Here is a 13593-nt window from a genome sequence, read left to right on the forward strand (position 1 = left end):
CAGGGGGGTATGTAGATGGTCTCTCAGGGGGGTATGTAGATGGTCCCTCAGGGGGGTATGTAGATGGTCTCTCAGGGGGGTATGTAGATGGTCTCTCAGGGGGGTATGCAGATGGTCTCTCAGGGGGGTATGTAGATGGTCTCTCAGGGGGGTATGTAGATGGTCTCTCAGGAGGGTATGTAGATGGTCTCTCAGGAGGGTATGTAGATGGTCTCTCAGGGGGGTATGTAGATGGTGTCCCTCAGGGGGGTATGTAGATGGTCTCTCAGGGGGGTATGTAGATGGTCTCTCAGGGGGGTATGTAGATGGTCTCTCAGGGGGGTATGTAGATGGTCCCTCAGGAGGGTATGTAGATGGTCTCTCAGGGGGGTATGTAGATGGTCTCTCAGGGGGGTATGTAGATGGTGTCCCTCAGGGGGGTATGTAGATGGTCTCTCAGGGGGGTATGTAGATGGTCTCTCAGGGGGGTATGTAGATGGTCTCTCAGGGGGGTATGTAGATGGTCTCAGGGGGGTATGTAGATGGTGTCTCAGGGGGGTATGTAGATGGTCTCTCAGGGGGGTATGTAGATGGTCTCTCAGGAGGATATGTAGATGGTCTCTCAGGGGGGTATGTAGATGGTCTCTCAGGGGGGTATGTAGATGGTCCCTCAGGGGGGTATGTAGATGGTCCCTCAGGGGGGTATGTAGATGGTCTCTCAGGGGGGTATGTAGATGGTCTCTCAGGGGGGTATGTAGATGGTCTCAGGGGGGTATGTAGATGGTCCCTCAGGAGGGTATGTAGATGGTCTCTCAGGGGGGTATGCAGATGGTCCCTCAGGAGGGTATGTAGATGGTCCCTCAGGGGGGTATGTAGATGGTCCCTCAGGAGGGTATGTAGATGGTCCCTCAGGAGGGTATGTAGATGGTCTCTCAGGGGGGTATGTAGATGGTCTCAGGGGGGTATGTAGATGGTCTCTCAGGGGGGTATGTAGATGGTCTCTCAGGGGGGTATGTAGATGGTCTCAGGGGGGTATGTAGATGGTCTCTCAGGGGGGTATGTAGATGGTCCCTCAGGGGGGTATGTAGATGGTGTCTCAGGGGGGTATGTAGATGGTCTCTCAGGGGGGTATGTAGATGGTCTCTCAGGGGGGTATGCAGATGGTCTCTCAGGGGGGTATGTAGATGGTCTCTCAGGGGGGTATGTAGATGGTCTCTCAGGGGGGTATGTAGATGGTCCCTCAGGGGGGTATGTAGATGGTCTCTCAGGGGGGTATGTAGATGGTCCCTCAGGGGGGTATGTAGATGGTTCCTCAGGGGGGTATGTAGATGGTGTCTCTCAGGGGGGTATGTAGATGGTTCCTCAGGGGGGTATGTAGATGGTCTCTCAGGGGGGTATGTAGATGGTCTCTCAGGGGGGTATGTAGATGGTCTCTCAGGAGGGTATGTAGATGGTGTCCCTCAGGGGGGTGTGTAGATGGTGTCTCAGGGGGGTATGTAGATGGTGTCCCTCAGGGGGGTATGTAGATGGTCTCTCAGGGGGGTATGCAGATGGTCTCTCAGGGGGGTATGTAGATGGTCTCTCAGGGGGGTATGTAGATGGTGTCTCTCAGGGGGGTATGTAGATGGTCTCTCAGGGGGGTATGTAGATGGTCTCTCAGGGGGGTATGTAGATGGTGTCTCTCAGGGGGGTATGTAGATGGTCTCTCAGGGGGGTATGTAGATGGTCTCTCAGGGGGGTATGTAGATGGTCTCTCAGGGGGGTATGTAGATGGTGTCTCTCAGGGGGGTATGTAGATGGTGTCCCTCAGGGGGGTATGTAGATGGTCTCTCAGGGGGGTATGTAGATGGTCCCTCAGGGGGGTATGTAGATGGTGTCTCAGGGGGGTATGTAGATGGTCTCTCAGGGGGGTATGTAGATGGTCCCTCAGGGGGGTATGTAGATGGTGTCTCAGGGGGGTATGTAGATGGTCCCTCAGGGGGGTATGTAGATGGTCCCTCAGGGGGGTATGTAGATGGTCTCTCAGGGGGGTATGTAGATGGTCTCTCAGGGGGGTATGTAGATGGTGTCTCAGGGGGGTATGTAGATGGTCCCTCAGGGGGGTATGTAGATGGTCTCTCAGGGGGGTATGTAGATGGTCTCTCAGGAGGGTATGTAGATGGTCTCTCAGGGGGGTATGTAGATGGTGTCCCTCAGGGGGGTATGTAGATGGTCTCTCAGGGGGGTATGTAGATGGTCTCTCAGGAGGGTATGTAGATGGTGTCCCTCAGGGGGGTATGTAGATGGTCTCTCAGGGGGGTATGTAGATGGTCTCTCAGGAGGGTATGTAGATGGTCTCTCAGGGGGGTATGTAGATGGTCTCTCAGGGGGGTATGTAGATGGTCTCTCAGGGGGGTATGTAGATGGTCTCTCAGGGGGGTATGTAGATGGTCTCTCAGGGGGGTATGTAGATGGTCTCTCAGGGGGGTGTGCAGATGGTGTCTCGGCTCTCAGGGGCCCTGGCGGAGGAACCACATCTCGTTGCGTCGTTGAGGAACCCCCGGGTTCTCGAACACGGCCACGACGTAGCGGTCATTGCGGACGCCGTCGGACTGAGGCAGGACCTCCCACAGCAGACGGATCTGCTGCGACACCGTGGCCTCGTTCGTCGTCCCGAAGAACGGCCTGGAACAGGTTTAGGATCAGTTAATGTAACATATCGTGTCCAGGATTATTTCATACATATTTAAACATATTTCAATCTCAAAAAGAAGAAGCACAGACCTAACCCTGCACTGCTTTTGCAAAACTAAAACCAACTACAAAAACCAGCTACAGCGATCAGTGTTTCACCTGCAGCATCTCATCTTCAAGAGACGACAGTTTGGCTTTGAGAAACTTGGTAATAATACTATTAATAATACAAGTGTAATGCATTGTTATCTTTAGTAAGTCAACTCTTTCTCAAGGGAGTCCTGTAGTCCTGAGTCACTTGGGGACAGCAGGGGGCAGTAGAGGGCAGCAGTTACCTTGTGATGACCCCTGAGTCACTTGGGGACAGCAGGGGGCAGTAGAGGGCAGCAGTTACCTTGTGATGACCCCTGAGTCACTTGTGGACAGCAGGGGGCAGTAGAGGGCAGCAGTTACCTTGTGATGACCCCTGAGTCACTTGGGGACAGCAGGGGGCAGTAGAGGGCAGTGGTTACCTTGTGATGACCCCTGAGTCACTTGGGGACAGCAGGGGGCAGTAGAGGGCAGCAGTTACCTTGTGATGACCCCTGAGTCACTCGGGGACAGCAGGGGGCAGTAGAGGGCAGCAGTTACCTTGTGATGACCCCTGAGTCACTTGGGGACAGCAGGGGGCAGTAGAGGGCAGCAGTTACCTTGTGATGACCCCTGAGTCACTTGTGGACAGCAGGGGGCAGTAGAGGGCAGCAGTTACCTTGTGATGACCCCTGAGTCACTTGTGGACAGCAGGGGGCAGTAGAGGGCAGTGGTTACCTTGTGATGACCCCTGAGTCACTTGGGGACAGCAGGGGGCAGTAGAGGGCAGCAGTTACCTTGTGATGACCCCTGAGTCACTTGTGGACAGCAGGGGGCAGTAGAGGGCAGCAGTTACCTTGTGATGACCCCTGAGTCACTCGGGGACAGCAGGGGGCAGTAGAGGGCAGCAGTTACCTTGTGATGACCCCTGAGTCACTTGTGGACAGCAGGGGGCAGTAGAGGGCAGCAGTTACCTTGTGATGACCCCTGAGTCACTTGGGGACAGCAGGGGGCAGTAGAGGGCAGCAGTTACCTTGTGATGACCCCTGAGTCACTTGTGGACAGCAGGGGGCAGTAGAGGGCAGTAGAGGGCAGTAGTTACCTTGTGATGACCCCTGAGTCACTTGGGGACAGCAGGGGGCAGTAGAGGGCAGCAGTTACCTTGTGATGACCCCTGAGTCACTTGGGGACAGCAGGGGGCAGTAGAGGGCAGCAGTTACCTTGTGATGACCCCTGAGTCACTTGTGGACAGCAGGGGGCAGTAGAGGGCAGTAGTTACCTTGTGATGACCCCTGAGTCACTTGGGGACAGCAGGGGGCAGTAGAGGGCAGCAGTTACCTTGTGATGACCCCTGAGTCACTTGGGGACAGCAGGGGGCAGTAGAGGGCAGTGGTTACCTTGTGATGACCCCTGAGTCACTTGGGGACAGCAGGGGGCAGTAGAGGGCAGCAGTTACCTTGTGATGACCCCTGAGTCACTTGGGGACAGCAGGGGGCAGTAGAGGGCAGTGGTTACCTTGTGATGACCCCTGAGTCACTTGTGGACAGCAGGGGGCAGTAGAGGCAGCAGTTACCTTGTGATGACCCCTGAGTCACTTGGGGACAGCAGGGGGCAGTAGAGGGCAGTGGTTACCTTGTGATGACCCCTGAGTCACTTGTGGACAGCAGGGGGCAGTAGAGGGCAGTAGAGGGCAGTAGTTACCTTGTGATGACCCCTGAGTCACTTGTGGACAGCAGGGGGCAGTAGAGGGCAGCAGTTACCTTGTGATGACCCCTGAGTCACTTGTGGACAGCAGGGGGCAGTAGAGGGCAGCAGTTACCTTGTGATGACCCCTGAGTCACTGGGGGACAGCAGGGGACAGCAGGGGGCAGCAGTTACCTTGTGATGACCCCTGAGTCACTTGGGGACAGCAGGGGGCAGTAGAGGGCAGCGGTTACCTTGTGATGACCCCTGAGTCACTTGGGGACAGCAGGGGGCAGTAGAGGGCAGCGGTTACCTTGTGATGACCCCTGAGTCACTTGTGGACAGCAGGGGGCAGTAGAGGGCAGCAGTTACCTTGTGATGACCCCTGAGTCACTTGGGGACAGCAGGGGGCAGTAGAGGGCAGCAGTTACCTTGTGATGACCCCTGAGTCACTTGTGGACAGCAGGGGGCAGTAGAGGGCAGTAGTTACCTTGTGATGACCCCTGAGTCACTTGTGGACAGCAGGGGGCAGTAGAGGGCAGTAGTTACCTTGTGATGACAGCCATGGGGCCCCAGTCCTGGATGCTGATGTCCGGGTCTGTCGGCTGGGGGGGGCAGCTCTGCAACTGTGCTGGGAGGAAATACCCAGTCAGGACGTCCTTCTCAAAGGCAGATCCATCCTTCGTCATGTTGACCACACTGACCACCGGGACCGTCATCCCCAGGTACCGCCCTGAAACAGCCGGGACAGAGCGGGTCAGAACCGGCCGGGACAGAGCGGGACAGAGCGGGACAGAGCGGGACAGAGCGGGACAGAGCGGGTCAGAGCGGGACAGAACCGGCCGGGACAGAGCGGGTCAGAACCGGCCGGGACAGAGCGGGACAGAGCGGGTCAGAGCGGGACAGAACCAGCCGGGACAGAGCGGGACAGAACCAGCCGGGACAGAGCGGGACAGAGCGGGACAGAACCAGCCGGGACAGAGCGGGACAGAACCAGCCGGGACAGAGCGGGACAGAGCGGGACAGAACCAGCCGGGACAGAGCGGGACAGAGCGGGTCAGAACCAGCCGGGACAGAGCGGGTCAGAACCGGCCGGGACAGAGCGGGACAGAACCAGCCGGGACAGAGCGGGACAGAGCGGGACAGAACCAGCCGGGACAGAGCGGGTCAGAACCGGCCGGGACAGAGCGGGACAGAGCGGGTCAGAACCAGCCGGGACAGAGCGGGTCAGAACCGGCCGGGACAGAGCGGGACAGAGCGGGTCAGAACCAGCCGGGACAGAGCGGGACAGAGCGGGTCAGAACCAGCCGGGACAGAGCGGGTCAGAACCGGCCGGGACAGAGCGGGACAGAGCGGGACAGAACCAGCCGGGACAGAGCGGGACAGAGCGGGTCAGAACCAGCCGGGACAGAGCGGGTCAGAACCAGCCGGGACAGAGCGGGTCAGAACCGGCCGGGACAGAGCGGGACAGAGCGGGTCAGAACCAGCCGGGACAGAGCGGGACAGAGCGGGACAGAGCGGGACAGAACCAGCCGGGACAGAGCGGGTCAGAACCGGCCGGGACAGAGCGGGACAGAGCGGGTCAGAACCAGCCGGGACAGAGCGGGACAGAGCGGGACAGAGCGGGACAGAACCAGCCGGGACAGAGCGGGTCAGAACCAGCCGGGACAGAGCGGGTCAGAACCAGCCGGGACAGAGCGGGTCAGAACCGGCCGGGACAGAGCGGGACAGAGCGGGACAGAACCAGCCGGGACAGAGCGGGTCAGAACCGGCCGGGACAGAGCGGGACAGAGCGGGTCAGAACCAGCCGGGACAGAGCGGGACAGAGCGGGACAGAGCGGGACAGAGCGGGACAGAACCAGCCGGGACAGAGCGGGACAGAACCGGCCGGGACAGAGCGGGACAGAGCGGGACAGAGCGGGACAGAGCGGGACAGAGCGGGACAGAGCGGGTCAGAACCAGCCGGGACAGAGCGGGACAGAGCGGGACAGAGCGGGACAGAGCGGGACAGAGCGGGACAGAACCAGCCGGGACAGAGCGGGACAGAGCGGGACAGAGCGGGACAGAACCAGCCGGGACAGAGCGGGACAGAGCGGGACAGAGCGGGACAGAACCAGCCGGGACAGAGCGGGACAGAACCGGCCGGGACAGAGCGGGACAGAGCGGGACAGAACCAGCCGGGACAGAGCGGGACAGAGCGGGACAGAGCGGGACAGAACCAGCCGGGACAGAGCGGGACAGAACCGGCCGGGACAGAGCGGGACAGAGCGGGACAGAACCAGCCGGGACAGAGCGGGACAGAGCGGGACAGAGCGGGACAGAACCAGCCGGGACAGAGCGGGACAGAACCGGCCGGGACAGAGCGGGACAGAGCGGGACAGAATCAGCCGGGACAGAGCGGGTCAGAACCGGCCGGGACAGAGCGGGACAGAATCAGCCGGGACAGAGCGGGACAGAGCGGGTCAGTGGTTAGTCAGTGGCACAGTGGTTAGGCAGTGGCACAGTGGTTAGTCAGTGGCACAGGGGTTAGTCAGTGGCACAGTGGTTAGGCAGTGGCACAGTGGTTAGTCAGTGGCACAGTGGTTAGTCAGTGGCACAGGGGTTAGTCAGTGGCACAGGGGTTAGTCAGTGGCACAGGGGTTAGTCAGTGGCACAGTGGTTAGTCAGTGGCACAGGGGTTAGTCAGTGGCACAGTGGTTAGTCAGTGGCACAGTGGTTAGTCAGTGGCACAGTGGTTAGTCAGTGGCACAGTGGTTAGTCAGTGGCACAGTGGTTAGTCAGTGGCACAGTGGTTAGTCAGTGGCACAGTGGTTAGTCAGTGGCACAGTGGTTAGTCAGTGGCACAGTGGTTAGTCAGTGGCACAGGGGTTAGTCAGTGGCACAGGGGTTAGTCAGTGGCACAGGGGTTAGTCAGTGGCACAGGGGTTAGTCAGTGGCACAGGGGTTAGTCAGTGGCACAGTGGTTAGTCAGTGGCACAGGGGTTAGTCAGTGGCACAGGGGTTAGTCAGTGGCACAGGGGTTAGTCAGTGGCACAGGGGTTAGTCAGTGGCACAGGGGTTAGGCAGTGGCACAGTGGTTAGTCAGTGGCACAGGGGTTAGTCAGTGGCACAGTGGTTAGTCAGTGGCACAGTGGTTAGTCAGTGGCACAGTGGTTAGTCAGTGGCACAGTGGTTAGTCAGTGGCACAGTGGTTAGTCAGTGACACAGTGGTTAGTCAGTGGCACAGGGGTTAGTCAGTGGCACAGTGGTTAGTCAGTGGCACAGTGGTTAGTCAGTGGCACAGTGGTTAGTCAGTGGCACAGTGGTTAGTCAGAGGCACAGTGGTTAGTCAGTGGCACAGGGGTTAGTCAGTGGCACAGTGGTTAGTCAGAGGCACAGTGGTTAGTCAGTGGCACAGTGGTTAGTCAGTGGCACAGTGGTTAGTCAGTGGCACAGTGGTTAGTCAGTGGCACAGTGGTTAGTCAGTGGCACAGTGGTTAGTCAGTGGCACAGTGGTTAGTCAGTGGCACAGTGGTTAGTCAGTGGCACAGTGGTTAGTCAGTGGCACAGGGGTTAGTCAGTGGCACAGGGGTTAGCTGGTTAGTCGTACCGAGGGAGTTTTCTTTGCAGATGTAGCGCATGATCTTCATGAAGGCCATGGAGATGCTCTGCTCGTACAGATCATCCTGACGGGTCACACAGGCCCAACGCCCGGCCGGGTACAGGCGCTCCTCGTACTGCACCTCCCCCATCTGGAACCACAAACATCTGTCAGCAAACACAACATCTGCATCAGATGCAAACCCACACTTGCACAGCTTTCTCTTACACAGCCATAAAGACATGGAACAAGCTCCCACTGAAACATGGAGCAGATGATCAGAGCGTTCACTGAAGGAGTGAGAGGATGGTTCATGCATTTACTTAGATTCTCTGAATCCCTGTATCACTCTGCGTCACTCTGTGTCACTCTGTGTCACTCTGTATCACTCTGTGTCACTCTGTCACTCTGTGTCACTACCAGGACAGGAGGTTTTAGAGTTTGTTAGGATTGAGAGCATTGCCTTGTGTGACTGCTGACATGTGATACTTGTCTATTATATGAACATGCAAAGGAATCACGTGTTGTAGCCTGTGTGATGCCATGTTGGTGGTGGTGGAGTTCCTGATGATCTGATTGGCTGTTAGAGTTCCTGATGATCTGATTGGCTGTTAGAGTTCCTGATGATCTGATTGGCTGTTAGAGTTCCTGATGATCTGATTGGCTGTTAGAGTTCCTGGTGATCTGATTGGCTGTTAGAGTTCCTGATGATCTGATTGGCTGTTCCTGAGGGCTCACCTTCTCATGAGAGGAGATGGGAGCGTAGGGCACCGTCTCCCTCTGCTGGCGATTGCTGGTCATTTCATGGATGGGGCCGGTCATTTCTGAAAAATATACATTAAAATGAATGATGAAAACAGCACAAAGGTAGAGCTCATCGTGATCAAAATATTTACACACTTTAAAGTCGGGACCAGTGGTTTCGCCCGGGATCATTTCTCTCCTTCATTTTGAACGACAGGGTTGAAAAAAATGAGCAATTTTTATCCTTCATGAATTAATCTCTCATAAGCTTTTATTTAAAATAAATGTACATATTGGCTGCATATTATTTATGTTAGTAAAAATGTGAGATTTCAGAATAAATGGAGCTAAACCTGATCTGAACAGTCATGGTACATTTAGCAACAGAAATGTGTCAAAGTCTCAGAGGAGACGACTTTCAGAGCGTCACCTGCTCATCAGTATCACGGCTCAGATTACGCTCATACAAACGTGCAGAATATTATTTGCATTTTATTTCCATCCATCCATTTTCTTCCGCTTTATCCGGGGCCGGGTCGCGGGGGCAGCAGTCTCAGCAGAGATGCCCAGACTTCCCGATCCACACACACCTCCTCCAGCTGTTCTGACCCCGAGGCCACACCTCCTCCAGCTGTTCTGACCCCGAGGCCACACCTCCTCCAGCTGTTCTGACCCCGAGGCCACACCTCCTCCAGCTGTTCTGACCCCGAGGCCACACCTCCTCCAGCTGTTCTGACCCGAGGCGACACCAGGCCAGCTCGGAGACATAGTCCCACCAGCGTGTCCTGGGTCCACGAGGCCTTGTCCCACTAGGACATGCCTGGAACACCTCCCGCGGGAGGCGACCAGGAGGTATCCGGAACAGATGCCCGAGCCACCTCAGCTGTGAAGGAGCAGCGACTCTACTCCGAGCTCCTCCCGGGTAACTGAGCTCCTCCAGCCACCCTGCGAAGGAAACTCATTTCGGCCGCTTGTATTCGCGATCTCGTCCTTTCGGTCATTGCTCAGATCACATGACCATAGGTGAGGATCTCATGACCATAGGTGAGGATCACATGACCATAGGTGAGGATCACATGACCATAGGTGAGGATCACATGACCATAGGTGAGGATCACATGACCATAGGTGAGGATCACATGACCATAGGTGAGGATCACATGACCATAGGTGAGGGCGGGGTCGACTCAGCTCCCTCTTCACCACGACAGACCGATACAGCGACCGCATCACTGCTGACGCCGCACCGATCCGTCTGTCCATCTCACGCTCCATCCGTCCCTCACTCGTGAACAAGACCTGAGATACTTGAACTCCTCCACTTGAGGCAAGGACTCCCCACCGACCTGTAGAGGGGAAGGAGAACCATGGCCTCAGATGTGGAGGTGCTGATCCTCATCCCGGCCGCTACACACTCGGCTGCAAACCGCCCCAGGGCAGCTGAAGGTCCAACAGAACAACATCATCTGCAAACAGCAGAGATGAGACTCTGAGGCTCCCAAACCGGACGCCCTCCGGCCCCTCCGGCCCCTCCGGCCCCTCCGGCCCCTGGCTGCGCCGAGAAACTCTGTCCATAAAAGTAATGAACAGAACCGGTGACAAAGGGCAGCCCTGGCGGAGACCAACACGCACCGGGAACAGGTCTGACTTACTGCCGGCAATGCGAACCAAGCTCCTGCTGCGGTCATACAGGGAACGGACAGCCCTTAGCAGAGGGCCCCGGACCCCATACTCCCGGAGCCCCCCCACAGGGCACCACGAGGGCCCCGGACCCCATACTCCCGGAGCAACCCCCACAGGGCACCACGAGGGCCCCGGACCCCATACTCCTGGAGCACCCCCCACAGGGCACCACGAGGGCCCCGGACCCCATACTCCCGGAGCAACCCCCACAGGGCACCACGAGGGCCCCGGACCCCATACTCCTGGAGCACCCCCCACAGGGCACCACGAGGGCCCCAGACCCCACACTCCTGGAGCACCCCCCACAGGGCACCACGAGGGCCCCAGACCCCACACTCCTGGAGCACCCCCCACAGGGCACCACGAGGGCCCCAGACCCCACACTCCTGGAGCACCCCCCACAGGGCACCACGAGGGCCCCGGACCCCATACTCCCGGAGCACCCCCCACAGGGCACCACGAGGGCCCCGGACCCCATACTCCCGGAGCACCCCCCACAGGGCAACACGAGGGCCCCGGACCCCATACTCCCGGAGCACCCCCCACAGGGCACCACGAGGGCCCCGGACCCCATACTCCCGGAGCACCCCCCACAGGGCATCACGAGGGCCCCGGACCCCATACTCCCGGAGCACCCCCCACAGGGCACCACGAGGGCCCCAGACCCCACACTCCTGGAGCACCCCCCACAGGGCACCACGAGGCCCCGGACCCCATACTCCCGGAGCACCCCCCACAGGGCACCACGAGGGCCCCGGACCCCATACTCCCGGAGCACCCCCCACAGGGCACCACGAGGGCCCCAGACCCCACACTCCTGGAGCACCCCCCACAGGGCACCACGAGGGCCCCAGACCCCACACTCCTGGAGCACCCCCCACAGGGCATCACGAGGGCCCCGGACCCCATACTCCCGGAGCACCCCCCACAGGGCACCACGAGGGCCCCAGACCCCATACTCCCGGAGCACCCCCCACAGGGTACAGGCAGTACTTGTATTTGCAGTACTCGCCTTACTCACCTTCGGGCACAGACACGTGGTGAGTGGACGCCACCCTCTGCCAGTGCGACAGCAGATGGTCGTCTGCCATTGGCTGCTCCTCTGTGATGTCATCGCTGATGTCGTCGCCGATGTCGTCGTCCAGCCCCTCCAGGTCGTCCAGGGAGATGAGCGCCATGAGGTCAGAGGTCAGAGGTCACACCGAGCAATCTGCTGTCACCCCAAACCCTCCACATGTTAGAGCAGGATCAGAGGGAAGTGTTTCTCAAACACAGACAGTATCCTCACACTTCTATCTTAGACTTAATGTCAGTGAAACACAGCAAAACCTTCACACAACAACAACAACAACAACAACAACAACAACAACAACAACAACAACAATAATAATAATACCTTTAATTCATATTCACTCAACAATTACTTAGTCTGTTATTATCTACTAATTAACCTGCACATTTTCTCCACTTATTCATATTATCCAGGAATCCAGGCGTTCCCCAAATCTAACGGGTTCCAGAAAAAGTGTCACAATGGCAACAAAAACAAATGTAAAAGAGGAAAAAAGCAACAAAAACAGAAACGTGACAGAAAAGCCACGACAAAGTGACGATGCAGAAACAAGGCAAGAAAACACCAACATCTTTGGGCTGAAATTGATGAATCGACGACTTATCAATTATTGAAATAGTCGGCGACTATTTTAGTCATCGATGAGTCGCTTTCTGGGAAACACTTTAAGTGTAGCCTCAGGCGGCGCCGCTTTAGCTTCATGTGATAAACATTCCCTTTAAGTGTAGCCTCAGGCGGCGCCGCTTTAGCTTCATGTGATAAACATTCCCTTTAAGTGTAGCCTCAGGCGGCGCCGCTTTAGCTTCATGTGATAAACATTCACTTTAAGTGTAGCCTCAGGCGGCGCCGCTTTAGCTTCATGTGATAAACATTCACTTTAAGTGTAGCCTCAGGCGGCGCCGCTTTAGCTTCATGTGATAAACATTCACTTTAAGTGTAGCCTCAGGCGGCGCCGCTTTAGCTTCATGTGATAAACATTCACTTTAAGTGTAGCCTCAGGCGGCGCCGCTTTAACTTCATGTGATAAACATTCACAGCGATTCATCGTAAAAATAATCGACAGTTGCAGCTGTGAAAATCTAACATCAGTCTTGTAGGTCTTAGCTTTCAAATGAGGCGTCGCACCGGCCTGGAGGCTGTAGGAAGGTTTCAGATTTGGGTAAAGCTGTTTGTTTTTAATTAGATTAGAGTTTATGTGACAGTTCAATGATCCTGTAAATGTGTCAGTATCGGCTGTTTTAAAGAATAAAACATAAAACTATTTCAAAGTTACATTACATTTATATATTTATATTATATATTACAGATTACATAATAATAATACATAAGACTCTACATAAGTGTAAAGTTCAGGTGAAAGAAGCCTCCAGAAAAACTTAAAGTCCAGATGAGCGTCGGCAGATGTTCAGTTGAACAACATCTGTTTGTCCTGTGACTCACACAGTAGAATGGGGATAAACAGAGACATTATACACATAAATATATATTATTTACAGAGGCTCCTGACACTGTACAGGCTGCTGTTCCAGATGTTACTTTTACTGTTGCTTATTCACTGTGTTGTTGTGGCTCTTTTGTTTCTTTTTCATCACTTTTTAACTTTGTTTTTGTCTTTTTTGTTGCAGTTTCGACCTCATTTTTGACGCTTTTTTCAAGAAGCTTTTAGAAAATTGGAGAAAATGTGCTGGGTTCAGATTGGGGTTAAGGGGGTAAATATGACTAAACTGTCGGCCTTTCAGATATTAAACTTGGAATGGTAAATGGTCTCAACTTATATAGCGCTTTTCCACCTACATTAGGCACTCAAAGCGCTTTACAGCAAGGATCCACTCACCCATTCATGCTCTCATTCATACACCAGTGTACGCAGACACTGGGGGCAATGTGGGTGAAGTGTCTTGCCCAAGGACACAACGACAATGTGCACTTTCAGGAGGTGGGATTCGAATCCCCGACCTTCCGATCATGAGACGACCCTCTTTACCATCTGTGCCACTGTCGCCCTACTGGACTAGTATTAATGTCTTAAACCCTGTCCCAAACCCGCCTGCAACCCCCGTGAACCCGCAGCCCCCGTGAACCCGCAGCCCCCGTGAACCCGCAGCCCCCG

The 13593-nt window shown here is 56.0% G+C and overlaps 1 protein-coding gene across 1 annotated transcript; it reads right to left on the bottom strand.

The window, feature by feature from the left end:
- Positions 1–2468: 2468 nt before the first annotated feature.
- Positions 2469–11613, bottom strand: soul4 (heme-binding protein soul4; the record flags this gene model as incomplete). The annotated part of the gene is made up of 5 exons (XM_079583056.1): positions 11433–11613; positions 8723–8808; positions 7994–8135; positions 4954–5137; positions 2469–2643 (listed from the first exon to the last, which is right to left on the bottom strand). Exons 1-5 carry the CDS (start codon positions 11587–11589, stop codon positions 2469–2471), a joined length of 744 nt encoding a protein of 247 aa, XP_079439182.1. The 5' UTR covers positions 11590–11613.
- Positions 11614–13593: the final 1980 nt, after the last annotated feature.

The sequence above is a fragment of the Gobius niger genome, assembly GCF_951799975.1.
Source record: "Gobius niger genome assembly, contig: SCAFFOLD_31, whole genome shotgun sequence".
Classification (NCBI taxonomy): Eukaryota; Metazoa; Chordata; class Actinopteri; order Gobiiformes; family Gobiidae; genus Gobius; species Gobius niger.